Source organism: Python bivittatus, unplaced genomic scaffold, assembly GCF_059951505.1.
Source record: "Python bivittatus isolate LINGU-HERP-01145 unplaced genomic scaffold, Pbiv_v1 ctg000000_np1212, whole genome shotgun sequence".
NCBI lineage: Eukaryota > Metazoa > Chordata > Lepidosauria > Squamata > Pythonidae > Python > Python bivittatus.
The window spans coordinates 2,088,300-2,103,491 of record NW_028277028.1 but is presented as its reverse complement, the minus strand read 5'-3'; the positions used below and the strand labels follow the sequence as shown (position 1 = coordinate 2,103,491).

The window sequence follows — 15,192 nt, the reverse complement described above, 5'->3', positions numbered from 1 at the left end:
TGGACTTGAACCGCTGAAGCGTCGACCATTTCTGGCCGGCAACTTTCAGCGTCATTAAGCCGCTGCGCCACCGCGTCCCCTTGTGCAGAGAATATTCCCTCACAATTAATTTCCCTTTAATAACCCTTTGCTTAAGACTTTCAAAGGGAAATTGGCTACAATTTCTGTCCTTTTACACAAAATAATTCCTGTATTTAATGGCGAATATTCTTCAGGCAATTCTTCTCTCAATCAGCATGGAATGTTCCATGAAACACCCTTTCAGTTAAAATCTCAAACTGATCTTCTTATCAAAACATTACTTATTGGCTTCACTGTAGCCTTCCCTTCTTCATTAGACTTGCTTTAGACTTGCATTTATGGCATTTCTCATCTATTCTTCTAAAAATAAATAAAGCACTGGATCCTAATACGTCTAATCAATAAGTCATAATTCAAACAGCAAACTGTGGAAGCAAATGCTCCCTCAAATGAAATTATGGGAAAAAATAGTAATAATGAAATATAATTAAGCATAACATTAGCATACAAAGAACAAAACACTCAAAGTTTGCAGGATCCCTTTCTGTGTCCTCTCTCTCTTTTTACTTGAACCTTAAAGTCCCACAATCATCTGATGCAAACTCTAGAATCTGTGTTAGAACCAATTCCTAAATATGCATGTATATCTGGGTTTGTATAAATCAAGTGTTTCAAGAGTCTGGTTTAGATTAAAAAAATATTAGTAAAAGTTAGATTTACATTTCTTACCATACTTCCAGGAGCTCAGTATAAGGGATGTCCCTTCATTTTATTCTCAGATAAAGGATTAATTTCTTTTTATAATAGAGCTAGGACTTCTTGTGTAGTTTCATTTTTATTGTGTTAGAATTCAGATCCATAATTAATCCAATGGCATGGATACTTTTGACTCTAGTATCTAGTATCTTTCTTTCCATTTTCACACCAATCCTTCACAAACCCACTTGAAGTTGATCTTTGCTCATTTCCTCTTTTGCCAGTCTCAAAATGCTAAGAATAGGCAATAGGAAAATGTTCTAAATGGGATTCAAACAAAGTCTTGCTCCCTGAGGTTCCAGAGATCTTCTAGAGTAATCACTATCTTCTCAACCATGCTACACTCATAGAAAGGAGAAGAAATTCAAGCACCTCCCCCCAAATTCATGTTTTCAGTATATACGCTGTACATTTGTTTGGCTGCCAAACCATTTAAGTAAATAACTATATCATATAGGTATAGAATATACAGGTTGGAAGCAGAGGTATCTGCTGGATCTGCTACTTTTGTCAAAATAACAGAAGCAATGTTGCACCATCGTGCCATAAGCCCCACCCCTTTTGTACCTGCACACTTTCAAAAGGGCAGAGCTCATGTTACAACAGCATGAATTGGATCCTGCAGATGCTTCTGGTTGGAAAGGACATTATAGGTTATCTAGTTTAACACCCTGATCATGCATCCCTGACAGGTTGCGATCCAGCCTCTGTTTGAAAACTCAGCATGGGAGAGTCCACCACTGTTCCAGACAGACTGTTCCATTGCTAAAGTGTTCTTACATTTGAAAAACTCTTCCTCATACTTAGCCTGAATCTCATTTCTTTTAATGTCAACCTAATGATTTTTGTCCTGCTTTCAGCTTTAAGAGGGAAAACAGGTCCACTCCCTTATGCACATGACAACATTTTAGATATTAGTAGAACACTATCATATTTTCACTCAGGCTTCTCTTTTGCCAGCTAAACATGCCATCACATTTAAACATTTCTCACAGGACTTTTTTTCCAGGTTCCTTACCATTCTCCTCAGCAAACAATCCAGTTTTCCTATGTTCCTTTTAAACTGTTGTCTCCAGAACTGGTACTTTGAGCAGAGTTCAGTGGAACTATTACCTCCCATGATCAGGACACAATGCTTCTCTTAATATAGCGCAGGGTTGCATTTTTCCTTTCCACTGCTGTATCACACTACTTGCTTGTCTTCAGCTGGTGATTGATTAGGACTCCTAAATCCACAAGATATCTTATCCAACATTATATCATGATCAAGGTCCACTGTACCCATAGCATTTCCTTGGATAATATAGACAATTGTTATGGGGAAAGCCATCCAGCTGTAAAGATGATATTCCTTCCATTGCTGTTAAAAAGCTTCAGCTAGATGCTGAAAAGATAATATGGCAACCTTTTGCAACCAGGTATTTTTCACATTAGATCTAAACATGGTTGAAGATTGCAGTGTAGAATCTCCATCTATAAAGAGAGGGGAGTGAATGTTTGTTTTTGTCCAGGCCTGGAAGGCAGAGTGAGGCAAGTACTGCAGATATTTCTATCTCTATCTATCTCTACACTGATATAGATATACACCAGCACAGACCCTGAAAAAATAGTGGCTCAGCCCTCAGTTGTATAGACAAGTGTTTCTCAACCTTAGCAACTTTGAGATGTGTGGACTTCAACTCTCAGAATGCATTGGGTGGGGAATGCAAAGGCTTGGGAATTCTGGGAGCTGAAGTTCACACATCTCAAAGTTGCTAAGGTTGAGAAACACTGGTATAGAAGATATAAGTATTAGGTCTGTTCTTCAGACCTCACTCAGAAAAACTTATGTGAGCCCAAACACTTCTCTAATAATTAAACAGACCCTCTTTTTTCAGCTTCCACCTGATAAATGGGTCAGCTGCTCCATGGGATACTTTCACTAAAATTGCCTTTTTTATTGTTTACTGTTAGCCATCTAAGAGCCTCTAAGAATGGGCAGCATACAAGTATAGCAAACAAACAATACTCTGTTTCCACTCACCAACCCTTGGTATTGGTAACTCCCCTTCAGCACAACCTATCACACAAGGTTGTCATGGAGCTGACATTATGTGAGATTCTCATGTAAGCCACCTTCAGCTCCTGGAGAAAAGGCACAATGTAAACCTAAAACATAAATAATAAAACATAAGATAAATAATAAATTATATGAGTTCTGACATTAACCTTAATCATATACCTATAAAGTTAGTTCAGTTGAATGCCTGATTAGTAGAAAATCAGATATAGGCAGCAGGTCCAAAAAATTAATAAGGAAATTTAATTTGGCACATGGGCCCTGTTGGACTGAATGGAGGAACAATTTGATGACTTGGGCTATATGCTATACTTCCTGAGCTTTTAAGGTCCTTATGTTGAGAATACGAGCATGATTTTCATTAGTAGATCTGGGTCAAAACTCTGTAATATCACTGAATGTTCTAATGAACTCCTGCTCTCAGTTTTAGATGTAGATTTTAATCTAGATGCCATGCAAAAAGATTCTGGCTAAGCTTTCTTACTGAGATACTAATTTTTATGAGCAAGCATGTTTTTTAGGCTGACCACATATCCAGTCTGGAGCTATATGTTCAGAGTTTAGCTTAGTTTAGTTTAGTTTAGCTTATTAAAATGTGGTCATAGGCCAAACATACTGAAGTTAAAAAATACATTACACTGCATGCACTTTAAAAAAAAATTATTCATGGCTGCACAAGGTGCACCCAGAAAACCATCAGGTCCAAAAACATCTAATTGACATAGCAAAGTTACATTATTTGGCTATGTTCTGGAGACTTCCTGATCTTTGATGTTTAGTGGGTAGCACACAATTGCCATATGTGCTCAGAAACAGATTTACTTCCACAGTGGTTAATAATCTGAAGTGTAGTGGCTAGCGACTTCTAGGAGAGGTATGGCGAACTGAAGAAGGCTCTGTGAAAGTGGAGCTGATGACTGTGGCAAAGACCAAGGAACCAGTGAGTAGACCAGTTCCTTGGAACCTCTCAATAAGGAGAGGACAGGAGTTCACCCACATGTGCTCTGGATAGCTGCTTCTTGCAAGGAGATTGAAGGACAGTGGTTTTCCATGGGGTTAAGCACCAGGAGACAATGGGATTAGCCATCTTGCTCGCAACCACAGCGAAGACTTTTAAAGGACACTAAGTTTGCAAACCTCACTTTCTTATCACTTTTGGAAATTGCTCATTAACTTAAGCTAGTAGAGACCTTCAGACCGACAAGTCTGAAAATGCCAGGTGAGTCTGCCTTCAGTCTTGAATGAAAGAAACTTTTAATCAAAAGCTTAAGAACTTAAAGAATCTGAAATATACAGCAAAAGACTAAATAAGATTTTGAACTTAGAAAGTTATAAATGGACTAAGGGTTCAGGTAAAATTGAAATATTGAAACTTTTACAATAAGATTTTGGAATTAATTATAAAGAACAAACAGCTTCTCATGGGAAGTAGATTCTGTTTTGGGTTTTACAAGACAAAGCAAAGATAAGCAATTTCATGATTTCAAAAGCTGGACACTGGGGCACAAAAGTTTTTAGATAGAGGAAAGATTTACAAACCTGTAAAATGTTGCAAAATGTTTTAACGATGAAAATATTGAAGGAGACTTTTGAAGAGTGGAATCAGAAAATAGTAGCGACAATATCAATATCAGTAATGATGTCAGCTTCTATGGGTAGACTATGTCCAAAATATGTTATTGAAAAAATGAGAGATGTAGAACAAATTTTAGTTGACATGATAGAGAGAGTATCGAAAGTGGATTTATAACTGACAGGCCAAGAGAATTACTTAGAAAAAGATGTTTCACTGGATCTACAAAAGAAAATGACTGAGATTTTAAAATTTAAAATACAAATGGCTGAGATTTTAAAATTTAAAATACAAATGTCAAACCAAGAGAGGGGTTTTTTTGTACTGGTTTTTTGGTTTTTTGATATTGATGAAAACCAATATCATGGATGGTGAGAACACAATAGACAATTAAAAATCAATTTAAATGTATTTAAGGAAATCAAAGTTTACATGACATGATATTTCTCTAGTTGCACCAACTCATAGCCCAATGTCTTGTGGGAACATTTTTCTTCCTATCATGCCTTGTGACGTTGCTTTTATCTTATTGCCAACTCCCTTAGCTGGACCAGTGTTGAAGTATTCTGCCACTGTCCATGAGCAGCCTGAAACTGCATAACATTTTTTAAGCTTTGTCATCAACTTACTTGGAAGGAAGTGGGATGGCTGGTAATAATTGAAAATAGAGGCAATATAGACAGCAATCCCATACCAGTATAGTTTTCTGCTGAATTAAGGATGCTGATAGCAATATAATGTGAAGGTAAGGAAAGATCAGAATCCCTTAGGTTTATGTTGCTGAAAGAGTCATTCTGTAAAATGAAAAGGAACACCTGGCAAGCTCTCACTGTTTCCATCATTTCTGATGAACCCAAACTGGTTTTGCTGATGCCTTTCCTTTCCTTTCCTTTCCTTTCCTTTCCTTTCCTTTCCTTTCCTTTCCTTTCCTTTCCTTTCCTTTCCTTTCCTTTCCTTTCCTTTCCTTTCCTTTCCTTTCCTCTCAGTTCTGCTGGCCAGCAGCATAGGATTGTTCAGGTAGATTCTGATTCCTAATTGGAGCAGAATGGGCAACTCATGGCTAAATCCAGTGGAGCTCAAGGGAGTTAGTAGTAATGATGGCGGAGAGAATGGAGAATTTCTTTCTGAACTTTCTCTAACTTTCTCTAACCTTCTTTCTCCAACTTTCAACCTAGATGCCATTTCTGCTATTACTGTATCCACATCCTCATGTAACCATTACAGTTCTAAAAGGAGGATATTATATGCAGAACACCCATACACACTTTTTGCTGGACATTTCTGGCTTTGTGTCATTGCAAGTTCTTTCTCACCCTCCCACCCCCTTCAACTGTATCATCAAACAGAAAATAGTTGGTGTTGCCCACCTCTCAAGTAAGCTAGGAAAGGATAGCTACTAAATGTCTAACCCCCTAGGTTTTCAAGATATTCCTCTGGTCTCCTTCTACCCATGGAGGAAATGGAAGAAACAGTATGCTCACTGTCACTCATGGCCTTGTTACCTCCTGTCTGGACTACTGCAATGTGCTCTACATGGGGCTGTCCTTGAAGAGTATTCAGAAGCTTCAACTGGTGCAGAATGCAGCTGCATGGGTAGTAAATGGTGTTGGGTATTCAGCACATGTAACACCACCGCTCCACTGCTTCGTGAGCTGCATTGGTTGCCAGTGTGTTTCCAGGTGCAATACAAGGTGCTGGTTGTCACCTTTAAAGCCCTTCATGGCTTGGGATCATGTCACCTGAGGGACAATAAAGAATAATGATGGCATATTTGACATCAGTATAGTGCAAGGGAAAAATATATCTGCCTGGGATTAAAATTACACAACGGCCATAAAAGTTTGTGAATCAGCTCAGGATTAAAAGCAATCTGAGGAAGTAGGGAAATTTTAAGAAGAAAAGCCCAGAACCAAAATCATATGGGTGGAGTAGAAATGAAACAATAATGGCTGGAAGCATTGAATATTATATTTTATATGAACCACCAAGTCAGTTTGTAAGCTTCTGTTTTTATTTGAAATGTTACATTCAAACCAGATCAATTCAGAGAAACTAATATTTTAAATAACAGTGGTGGAGGCATAAAATGTAAATGATAAATTAGATTTAAAGACCTACGAAAAAGGACTAGAGTGTGTCAGTTCAAGCAGTGTAACCAAATCAGAGATATTTATCTTTCATTGTTTAATATTCCTAACTGTATGGTAATAACATTTAGGATGATGAAAAGCAACACATGGCAGGGAATATAATGAAGCAAAGCTGATGGAATAATTATGCCAGCATGCCTAGGCATCATGAGGAAGTAGCATTTAGATTCCTCTAGCATGCTGCTCTAGGGGAGGGGAAAAAAACCTAATAAAACTGGGCAGGGTGCCTATCCTGAATATCAAACATTGGCATTCAGTAAAATATTGAACTATGATGTGACTGGGAAGAATGGGAATTCTCTTAATATAGCAAAAATATTAGCCGCCTTTAGGTTGTTTTATGAGTATTTAGTTTGTTTTTTTCTGCACATGAGTAGGAAAACAAATAGAACAAGTTATAGAACCCAAGATTTCAGAACAAACAGGTCTTAATGCAGGAAGCCAGATATGATTAAATAGCCATTGCTGAAACCTGATGGGGTGAAACTCATAAGTGGAACGCAAGGACTGAAAAAATGTAATTATTCAAAAGGAATAGGCCACATAAAAGAGCTGTGGCATTATATGAGAAGAAAGGGGAATAGAGCCCTCAACTCTTTGGTCTTCTTCCTAAAAGAAAACTACATCTAAGAAGGATAACTGGTTCAAGGAAGAAGTGACAACCACAGATTAGTAAAGAGATATGAGGGACCATCTGCTGCAATGAATGCATTTAAATTTCCAGGATCAGACTAGTTCCATCTGAGAGTCTTGAAGAAGCTTGTGGGTATACTCATGGACCCCCTTTCTGCGATCTCCAAAATATCATAGAAGTCTAGCTTAGTTACAAAGGACCCAAGAAGGGCAAATTTCTGTCTTCAAAGAAAGTCCTTAAGTAACCTCAGTTAGCTTGATATTAATACCAAGCAAAACTTTGAACAGATTACTAAGCAGTTGGTTTGAGCATTTAGAAAAAAATGTATGAATAACCATTTAAAATCAGCCACAGGAACCTCGTGGACAAAATGAACCTTGACTTCAGCAAAGCATTTCTGAAGTCTCCCATGAGATTCTAATAGACAAGGTAGCACACTGTATGCAAATCTGGTTGAATAATCATATCCAATCAGTGTATTCCAATGGCTTTGTGTTAAGCTGGAAGGAAGTGTTAAGTTTATGAAGATTCTCAGTCATCCAGGTGGAATTGTCTGGAGGTTGAGTCATGTCTCCCATTTTCTAGGCTGCCCTTTCAACAGTCCCCAGGAAGATTAAGAACAGTTCAAAAGTTCACCAGGAAGGCAATACTTAACACCCCCCTGGGGATGAGTGAGGGATTAGGAGTAAGACATCTACATCTCAAAGACTCTACTAATCACATCTCCTATTGTCCCTTCAACAAGCCTATTATACTAGTAAGAAACACAGCCACCCTGGAAGACTTTTATGGGGTCCCCTTAACCAACTTTTTTAGACTGAAGAAGCTACTTGGACAAGTAGCGAAAGGTCTCTAACCAAAAAGAAAAGAAGTCCAGTTGCCATGACTCAACCTCCAGACAAGGAAGTGTTAAGTACCACAGGGTTGTGTTCTAGGTCTTGTGCTGTTCAGCATATGTATAAATGACCTAGATGAAGAATTAAGAAATATCATTATTACATTTGCAGACAATACAAAAACAGATGGGATAGAAAACATCTTAGAGAAGAGTCTTGATTCATGAGGATCTTGACAAGCTGGAAAAATGAGTAGAAATCAGCAAGATGAATTTCACCATGGACACATGCAAAATCCTACATTTCAGTAGGAAAATTTAAAGCATGAATGAAGGATAGGGGGACCAGTATGATGGGCAGTACATGGAATCTGGATGTCTTGGTGGATCATGAGGTGCATATAAGCCAACAGTATGATGCTGCTTAAAAATCTAGTTGCAACAAGAGAAGTATAATATCAAGCAGTCATCATTCCTCTTTATTCTGCTTTGATCAGGTTTCACCTAGAACAATTTATCCAATTTGGGATACCACATTTTAGGAAGGACTGACAAATTAGAATATGTCCAGTGGAGAACATCTAAAATGAGTGGCCTAGAAGGAAAAATCTATGATAAGCAGCTGGAAGCCCTGGATATGTTTAGTCTAGAGAAGAAAGACTGTGGGGAAACATGATAGCTGTCTTCAAGTATATGAATAGTTGTCATGTAGAAGACCAAGCAGAATTGTTCAGAGTTGTTCTAGAAGACAAGACAAGAAATAATGGGTTTAAACTGCAAGTATGTAAATTTCAGTTGGACATCAGGAGAAATTACTTCAGGTAAAAGCTGTTCAACAATGGAATAGACTGCCTCAGGAGGTGATGGACTCTCATTCACAGGAGGTATTTAAGCAGAGGCTATGGGCTGGGAATGATGTAGTAGTGGAATCTTGAACTGTGTATGGGGTTAGATTAGATGTTTGCCAACCCTTTCATTCTATGAATCATCTATCAAGTTGTCTCAAATATCAAGATGCTATTTATCTCCCCTGATATTTCATCTTATATTAGAACCATTGACCTTTATCGTTACAAAATCAAAGACATTCTGCTTATAACAGTGGCTAGAGTTGCAAAAATAATTGATATATGCTGATGATATATTTTACTGATGATTATGAATATTCTGTATCAGACTTTATGGGTATTGTACAACAGTGGTTTACTCAAGTAATTGGAGTAAGTCTCATATGCTTTCTAGAGTTTCTAATGTTTCTATAGAAATCTGTAAATATTGGGGCTTCATTTGACATCTGAATTCTTTTCAATAATTTGGAATAATTATCCCCTCCTCTGTATTCATGATAGCTGTAAATATTTCAAAGACAATCCTAGGTTAGAACTGAGGTGGCATACAAATCCTGACAAATAACATAAAGTATAAAATAAAATGATAAAATAAACTGAGTAATTTTGATATAAATAGATGGATAAAAATCCCAATGAGCTTTTGGGAAAAACTATATTTACTTAGAGGAATTTCCTTGTCAATACCGTTAAGGTTTTTCAAACAGATTAATAAGTGGCTAAAATGGATCTGTGGGAAAGACAGAGCTCCCAGTTTCTTTTATCTAAATTAGGGTGGTCATAGGATGTTGGAGGTTTCATGCTTCCAGACTTTCCACTTAATCACTGGCCATACATCTTGACCTTGGTCCCTCCATGGAATCCAAGTGATCTACTCCAACAAGCATGATGGACATAATAAGAAAGTTATTATGTAAAACCTCTGCAATTGTGGCAGGGGGTTGGCTTCCTTTTCAGTCAAGATTCCACTGTATATTCAGCATGAATGGCTGCAAGGCCTATTTAGAAGATCTTGGGATGGAAGTATATCATCTTATTCATATGATAAACTTTGGCATAATCCCAGTCAGAAAACTGTACACAAATCTTCTATAATTTTTTTTAATCTATTTATGTCTATGGGCTAATGGATATTACTACTTTAGATCAGCTAATTTAAATCACTCAAGTTACTGCAAAAGGAATTGTGATTTTCTAAAACTGCAGAATAGCAGTACATTCAATTAAACATCTGCTGATTTCACTATTGGTCCAATTCCTGAGTTTTTGTCAGCTCTGAAATGTATTCTGGATGATTCCATATCTGTGGTATTTTTTTCAATAGGCCATGAAAAAAATAGCGAAGGTGGATATTAATTAATTGCAAGAACTTTGAAACAAAGACTTAGAAAGCTTCATATTAACAAATCAATGGAAGTTAAAGAATATTAAATATATTTCTTACTATATTAAATTGAGATTAATTCAACAAAAAAGTTCATGCTTAGTGGATATCTCATATAATGTTTAAAAAGCGTTGGTTCTCAACTTTGCTATGTTGGGAGTCTAAAATGTTAGATGGGGCAATTATTCATATGATATGGTCTTGCCCCTACTATTGCCCCATTTTGGTTTAATTTCTAGAAGTGTGGAGCTTTAAATTGTGAATATGATTCTGAATTGTGCACTAAAATGGTGAAATCTATCATTATAATAAAGGACTATGGTTCTATTGAATATGGTGCATACAAAAAAAAGGTCACTCTTTTACAACAGAAAGGCAGCCACACTATGGATTTACAATCTTGGATTAATTATATTTATTCACTTTCTGTTTTGAACTGGTTCTTTATTGATGTAAAGAAAATCTAATCAATATTTAATGTTGTGTTTAAAAATGGAGTGACTTTCTGTTTGGTTGGTACTGTGGTTTTACCCTTTTTCTTTTTCCCCTTTTTTGGAGGAGGTTGTTTTTCGCCTTTTTACTTCATGTATGTATATTAAAATAAGTAATAATATCATGGTGTCAGCTTATGTGTGGTCTTAGATTTTAAAATAAATACTATTTTATAATAATTGAACTATTTAGCTTTGATTGAACAGTGTGATTTTTAAAAAAAAAATTGGCAAAGTGTTTCTAATAATTATTGTGCTATGCTCTATCCTATACATGAAGCAATGCGTGCTTCATTCTTAAGTCTTCTTCCATTCATGTTATCACATCATATGTTTTCAGAGGATCTGAGTGGCAATCTGCTCACTCATTGCTGAGTTCAGCCTGTTTAGGTGAGTCCTAGAAAAAGCATGGCGTCCTTTCCCCTCCTTCTCTAGTTTCTGTCATTCCACAACTGCCTCCTCTTCTTGGAGTGACCATGACAGGGTAAGGTCTTCTTTTTCTGAAACCCCACCACCTTTCAAAAGCATAGCAGAAAAAAAGGGAGCAGAATTATTTATACAGGCTTTTGTTATGCAGAAATTTTACTAATGTTAATGCAGACTGAGACCTCTCATTTCTTTGTAATTAAGCAGGACTGGAGATGTTTAAAGTGGGAGGGGCAGATAGGTGATGATGCTCACAGAATTATAAGTTCTGATCCTACTATGTCCCATGTATCAAGCACTGATGTTATAAGTGGTTGATTATTTCAGCATCAGAGAGATGCAAAAATGAACAGAGCATATCCCAATGCTGATTATTAGGCAAAGAAGATCTATCTTCTGGAAAAAAAAGAAGAAGACCATTTTTATTGGAAGGCTGTTGCTAATAAGAATTGCATTCTTCCTGGCCAATCAGTTTAAAAGTTGTAATACAGCATACATTCTCATAATGGCCATTCAGTCAATAAACTGCAAATCAAATCCAAAGCTTGAGAGTGCAACATGCATTGCATCTTTAGCTGATCACTCATGAGTTGGTTCTCATGGCTGTTTTCTGGAAGAATCCACAATCTGTTTACAGATGTTGATTGTATACATGGATCCTCCTAATAAGTAACTAACTTCATCCAGGATTTGTTGTAAGACTACAATAAAAGAACAAGAGAGACATTAACATCCATCAGAGATACCTTCAGGAGAGTCATGATTCAGTGAAAAGTTTAGTAAATAAATAGCATTCATTATAATCAAATGAGGCAAAATACTAGAAACATTCTTTTTTAAAAAGGCTTTGAAGCATTTCATGAATGTCCTTGGTGATTATTACAAACCACATAAGGGTGGTAGGTATTGTTATCCTCAAAAGCCTAAATTTAAATTGTGTTTCCTGTTTCACAACTTACAATAATCACTTAATGCTTCTAAATTTCAGTGTACATTGGCTCACCCACTTTTTCTTATTACATGTCTGGATTGTTTGTTCAATCTGATATGAGGAGATTTTAGCTTTATTCTGGACTCTACATACAGCAGGCTGTTAAAATAAAAATAACAATCATCCAGCAGTTTGTAATTCTTTTAGAAAAAGAAATGCTGGGTATGGCAGAAGAAATCAAACTAGTCTGATATTTTCAGTCCTTTGTGTATTCCAATTTAGGTTCAATATTTGGGGAAAAGACCAATTCACAACCATCCTGGCCATTCCCTTTCCAAAGGGAATTGAAGGGATACTTTCTGCTAGCTTTAGATGCATGTGGCTTGTGCAGCTATTGTCATTACTGGATAGTGGAATGGTACTCATCAATTCACGATTAATTAATCTCACCTAGTATTTAGTCCCCATGGCATTCCCTTTCTCTAATATTGGTATATGAGAATACAACTCAGGAAATTGCAGTCAGAATTCAAATTATTTTTCACTCAGAAAATGTGTTTGAACAATATAAATATGTAAAATGAAATAAGGAAGTTAATCACCCTTCTATAATTTTTAACCAACTTTTTATTCCCTAGGAATATTCAAAACAGGACACTGAAAATAATTCCTGGGGGGAAATCTGTTTTGGATCAGGATTCTGAGTTCACAAAGATGGTTGTAAAATTCTTTTCTGTCACCATTATGATATGTCAGAGCTTACAATATCAACATATAACACAAACTTAGCAAAAGAAAACATATTTGGTTCATCTTAATTATTTCCTCCCTAGAATATGTGCAGAAGAGTGAGAGAGATGGAGAGAGGAAGAGAATGGACACCCAGTCATCAATGAAACCGCCGCATTGACCTCTCAGTCTAGGGTGGGAGGGGTGCAGAAGATTCCCCCATCAGTGCAATCAACACCACTGCCCTCTGCAATGATCCCCATTATATGCTTCCTTCTCATGCATGTTTCAGCACCATAGACAGCGGGGGGGGGGAGAGACAGAGAGAGCGAGCTAGCAAGAAGCCAGCGTTAAAGGCGTCAGCGCGGCTGTTCCGAGGGAGAGAGGCGAGGAAGGGGAAAAGTTGAAGTGCGACGAGCAACGCCAGGCTCTCTTCTCCCTCCCTACTTTTCCAAGCTGGCACAGTGTTTAGAGAGGGCGCTCATCATGCAGTGTTTAGCAGCAGGGGCTGACAGAACTGCCAGGTAGCCGCAAAGAAAGGTGCTGTGAAGAACCCACTTTCCAAGTCCAAGGAAGACTGGATCTGGACACCTGGCAACTGAACAATTAGTCTCAGTCTCTTTCTTTCTCTCTCTCTCTCTCTCTCTCCCCCCTCCCTCCCTCTCTCTCCCTCTCTCTTCCTCTAATCAGCCCCCCTGAAGCTGGTCTCCCTCTTTTCAGCTTTTCCAGGAGAATGCTGGCAGTGTTACAATTGGGGCTGTGGTGCCCAATCCCATTGTAAAATTTCTTTGCCCTTCCTTTCCTTGCGGGATTGTGTGGCTCTCTGGCATTACCCTGATGTGACTTTCCAACCCCCTCTTGCTCTGGAATCATGGGCATCTTTTGGGCTTATGTTGGATTCCTTTTCTTCACAGTATTGTACATCCAGCAAGGACTTTCTTCTCAAGGTAAGAGCCACCTTTTGCCAACACTGGAATAGAGGGAATCTGTGGTGGACAGAAAAAGCTATCACAGTGAGAGGAGGGGGCCTATTGAAAGCCCTTCTTGTATATCCCTGTTTAAATCTTATTCTTTCCCTCCCCCCATTAAAAAAAGGGGGGGATAAGTTCACCTGAAGTGAGTATGATACAGATTTGGGCATTCAGTTTCCAGACACAAATGTAACATAACCAGCTTATAGATGTATTGTTTATGTCTGAGCAATGCTTTCATTTAAAAAGAGGTTGTTGTTCATTTGTTTTTAAACATAGGGGATTATATACTGTGTGTTTTCCAACCCTTGTGTTCAGGATTCACAGAGTCATGGAGCCTGTGGGAAAGGGAATTTGCTTTTCTCCTTTAAATAGTGTAGTCTTTTTTAGAACGTCACTCTCTCCTCTCCTCCCCCCCCCCTCCTGTTTTCCCCTATAATCCTATGTTCATGTTCTCAAACCTTGGTTTTTGTCTATATTTCTACAAAGATCACTCCGTTCACTGGCCCCAGCCACCCTGACAAAATCGCCTTCTGCATTCCAAGTAGCCCCAGCTCTGCAGAATCTATCCAGTTGTTTGAGAGTTTGAAGGCTGCAGTGTTCATTTCAGCACCATGGAGAGATCGTATCAGGGAGCTCCTCCAAATACTGCCCTGGCAACCGGAAATGCTGTTAGCAATTTTTGGCTTGTTTATTTGTTTAACTTTAGACAGAGGTGGGGCAGGAGTGGGGGAATAACAGCCAGCAGAAATATGATCTGTTTTCCTACTGGCGATGAGTTTCTGTACTAACAAATGATTGGGAGGGGGGTAGTGCAGGAGACTTTCTCTTTAAATAGAAAACAGAGAAAGAGATCCCTGAGAAAGATACCTGTGGCTGTTTGCAATTAACTATTTTAAAAGTGAAGACCAATCAAGCATTTTCCTCAATAGCACAACGATGAGCCACAGGATATAATCTAGCACATATGTATGAGATATTATTGAAGCCTTTTCAACATGCCCACTGTCAATCTGTAATACCACAGAACTGAAGTGGTCAAACTGGTCCTATTTCCGTACTGTCTGAAAAGTGAAAGCAGGATTTGGTAGTGGCTTAGCTGAATAAATCACTTTCCCAATGTCCCTGTGGGAATATAAAGGGCATTATGCTGATTTTTCTGTCAAATATGTGTTAAGAAACATGTTCTTTATTGTGTGTGCTTAGAAGAGGTAGCCATACTGGAGTGCTAGGACTGAAGTAAGGAAGCAAAGTATTCCCAGTGATTGAATCTTCAGAACTAAAATATGATCTATTTTTTAATTTAGTGTGGTATTATAAATAAAACTGAGAATGTTATAAAGTAGGATCCAACCACAGGAATTACTTTATAACAAATAAGTGC

At 37.7% G+C, this 15,192-nt stretch overlaps 1 protein-coding gene across 10 annotated transcripts in view; it reads left to right on the top strand.

Moving 5' to 3' along the window:
- Window positions 1–15,192, top strand: part of VSTM2A (V-set and transmembrane domain containing 2A) — a 152,073-nt gene that overhangs the window by 90,365 nt on the left and 46,516 nt on the right. For 3 of the 10 annotated variants that reach the window (XM_088133412.1, XM_088133501.1, XM_088133452.1), the window contains one exon: window positions 13,752–13,784. Coding sequence is in view for 6 of the 10 variants with exons in the window: in XM_088133276.1 (XP_087989402.1) it covers window positions 13,709–13,784 (76 nt within the window). In the remaining 4 variants the exon portion in view is untranslated. Of the gene's footprint in view, window positions 1–10,534; window positions 13,785–13,813; window positions 14,480–15,192 lie in introns of those variants that run through there. The other 7 variants (XM_088133276.1, XM_088133253.1, XM_088133150.1 and 4 more) reach the window with 4 other exon arrangements.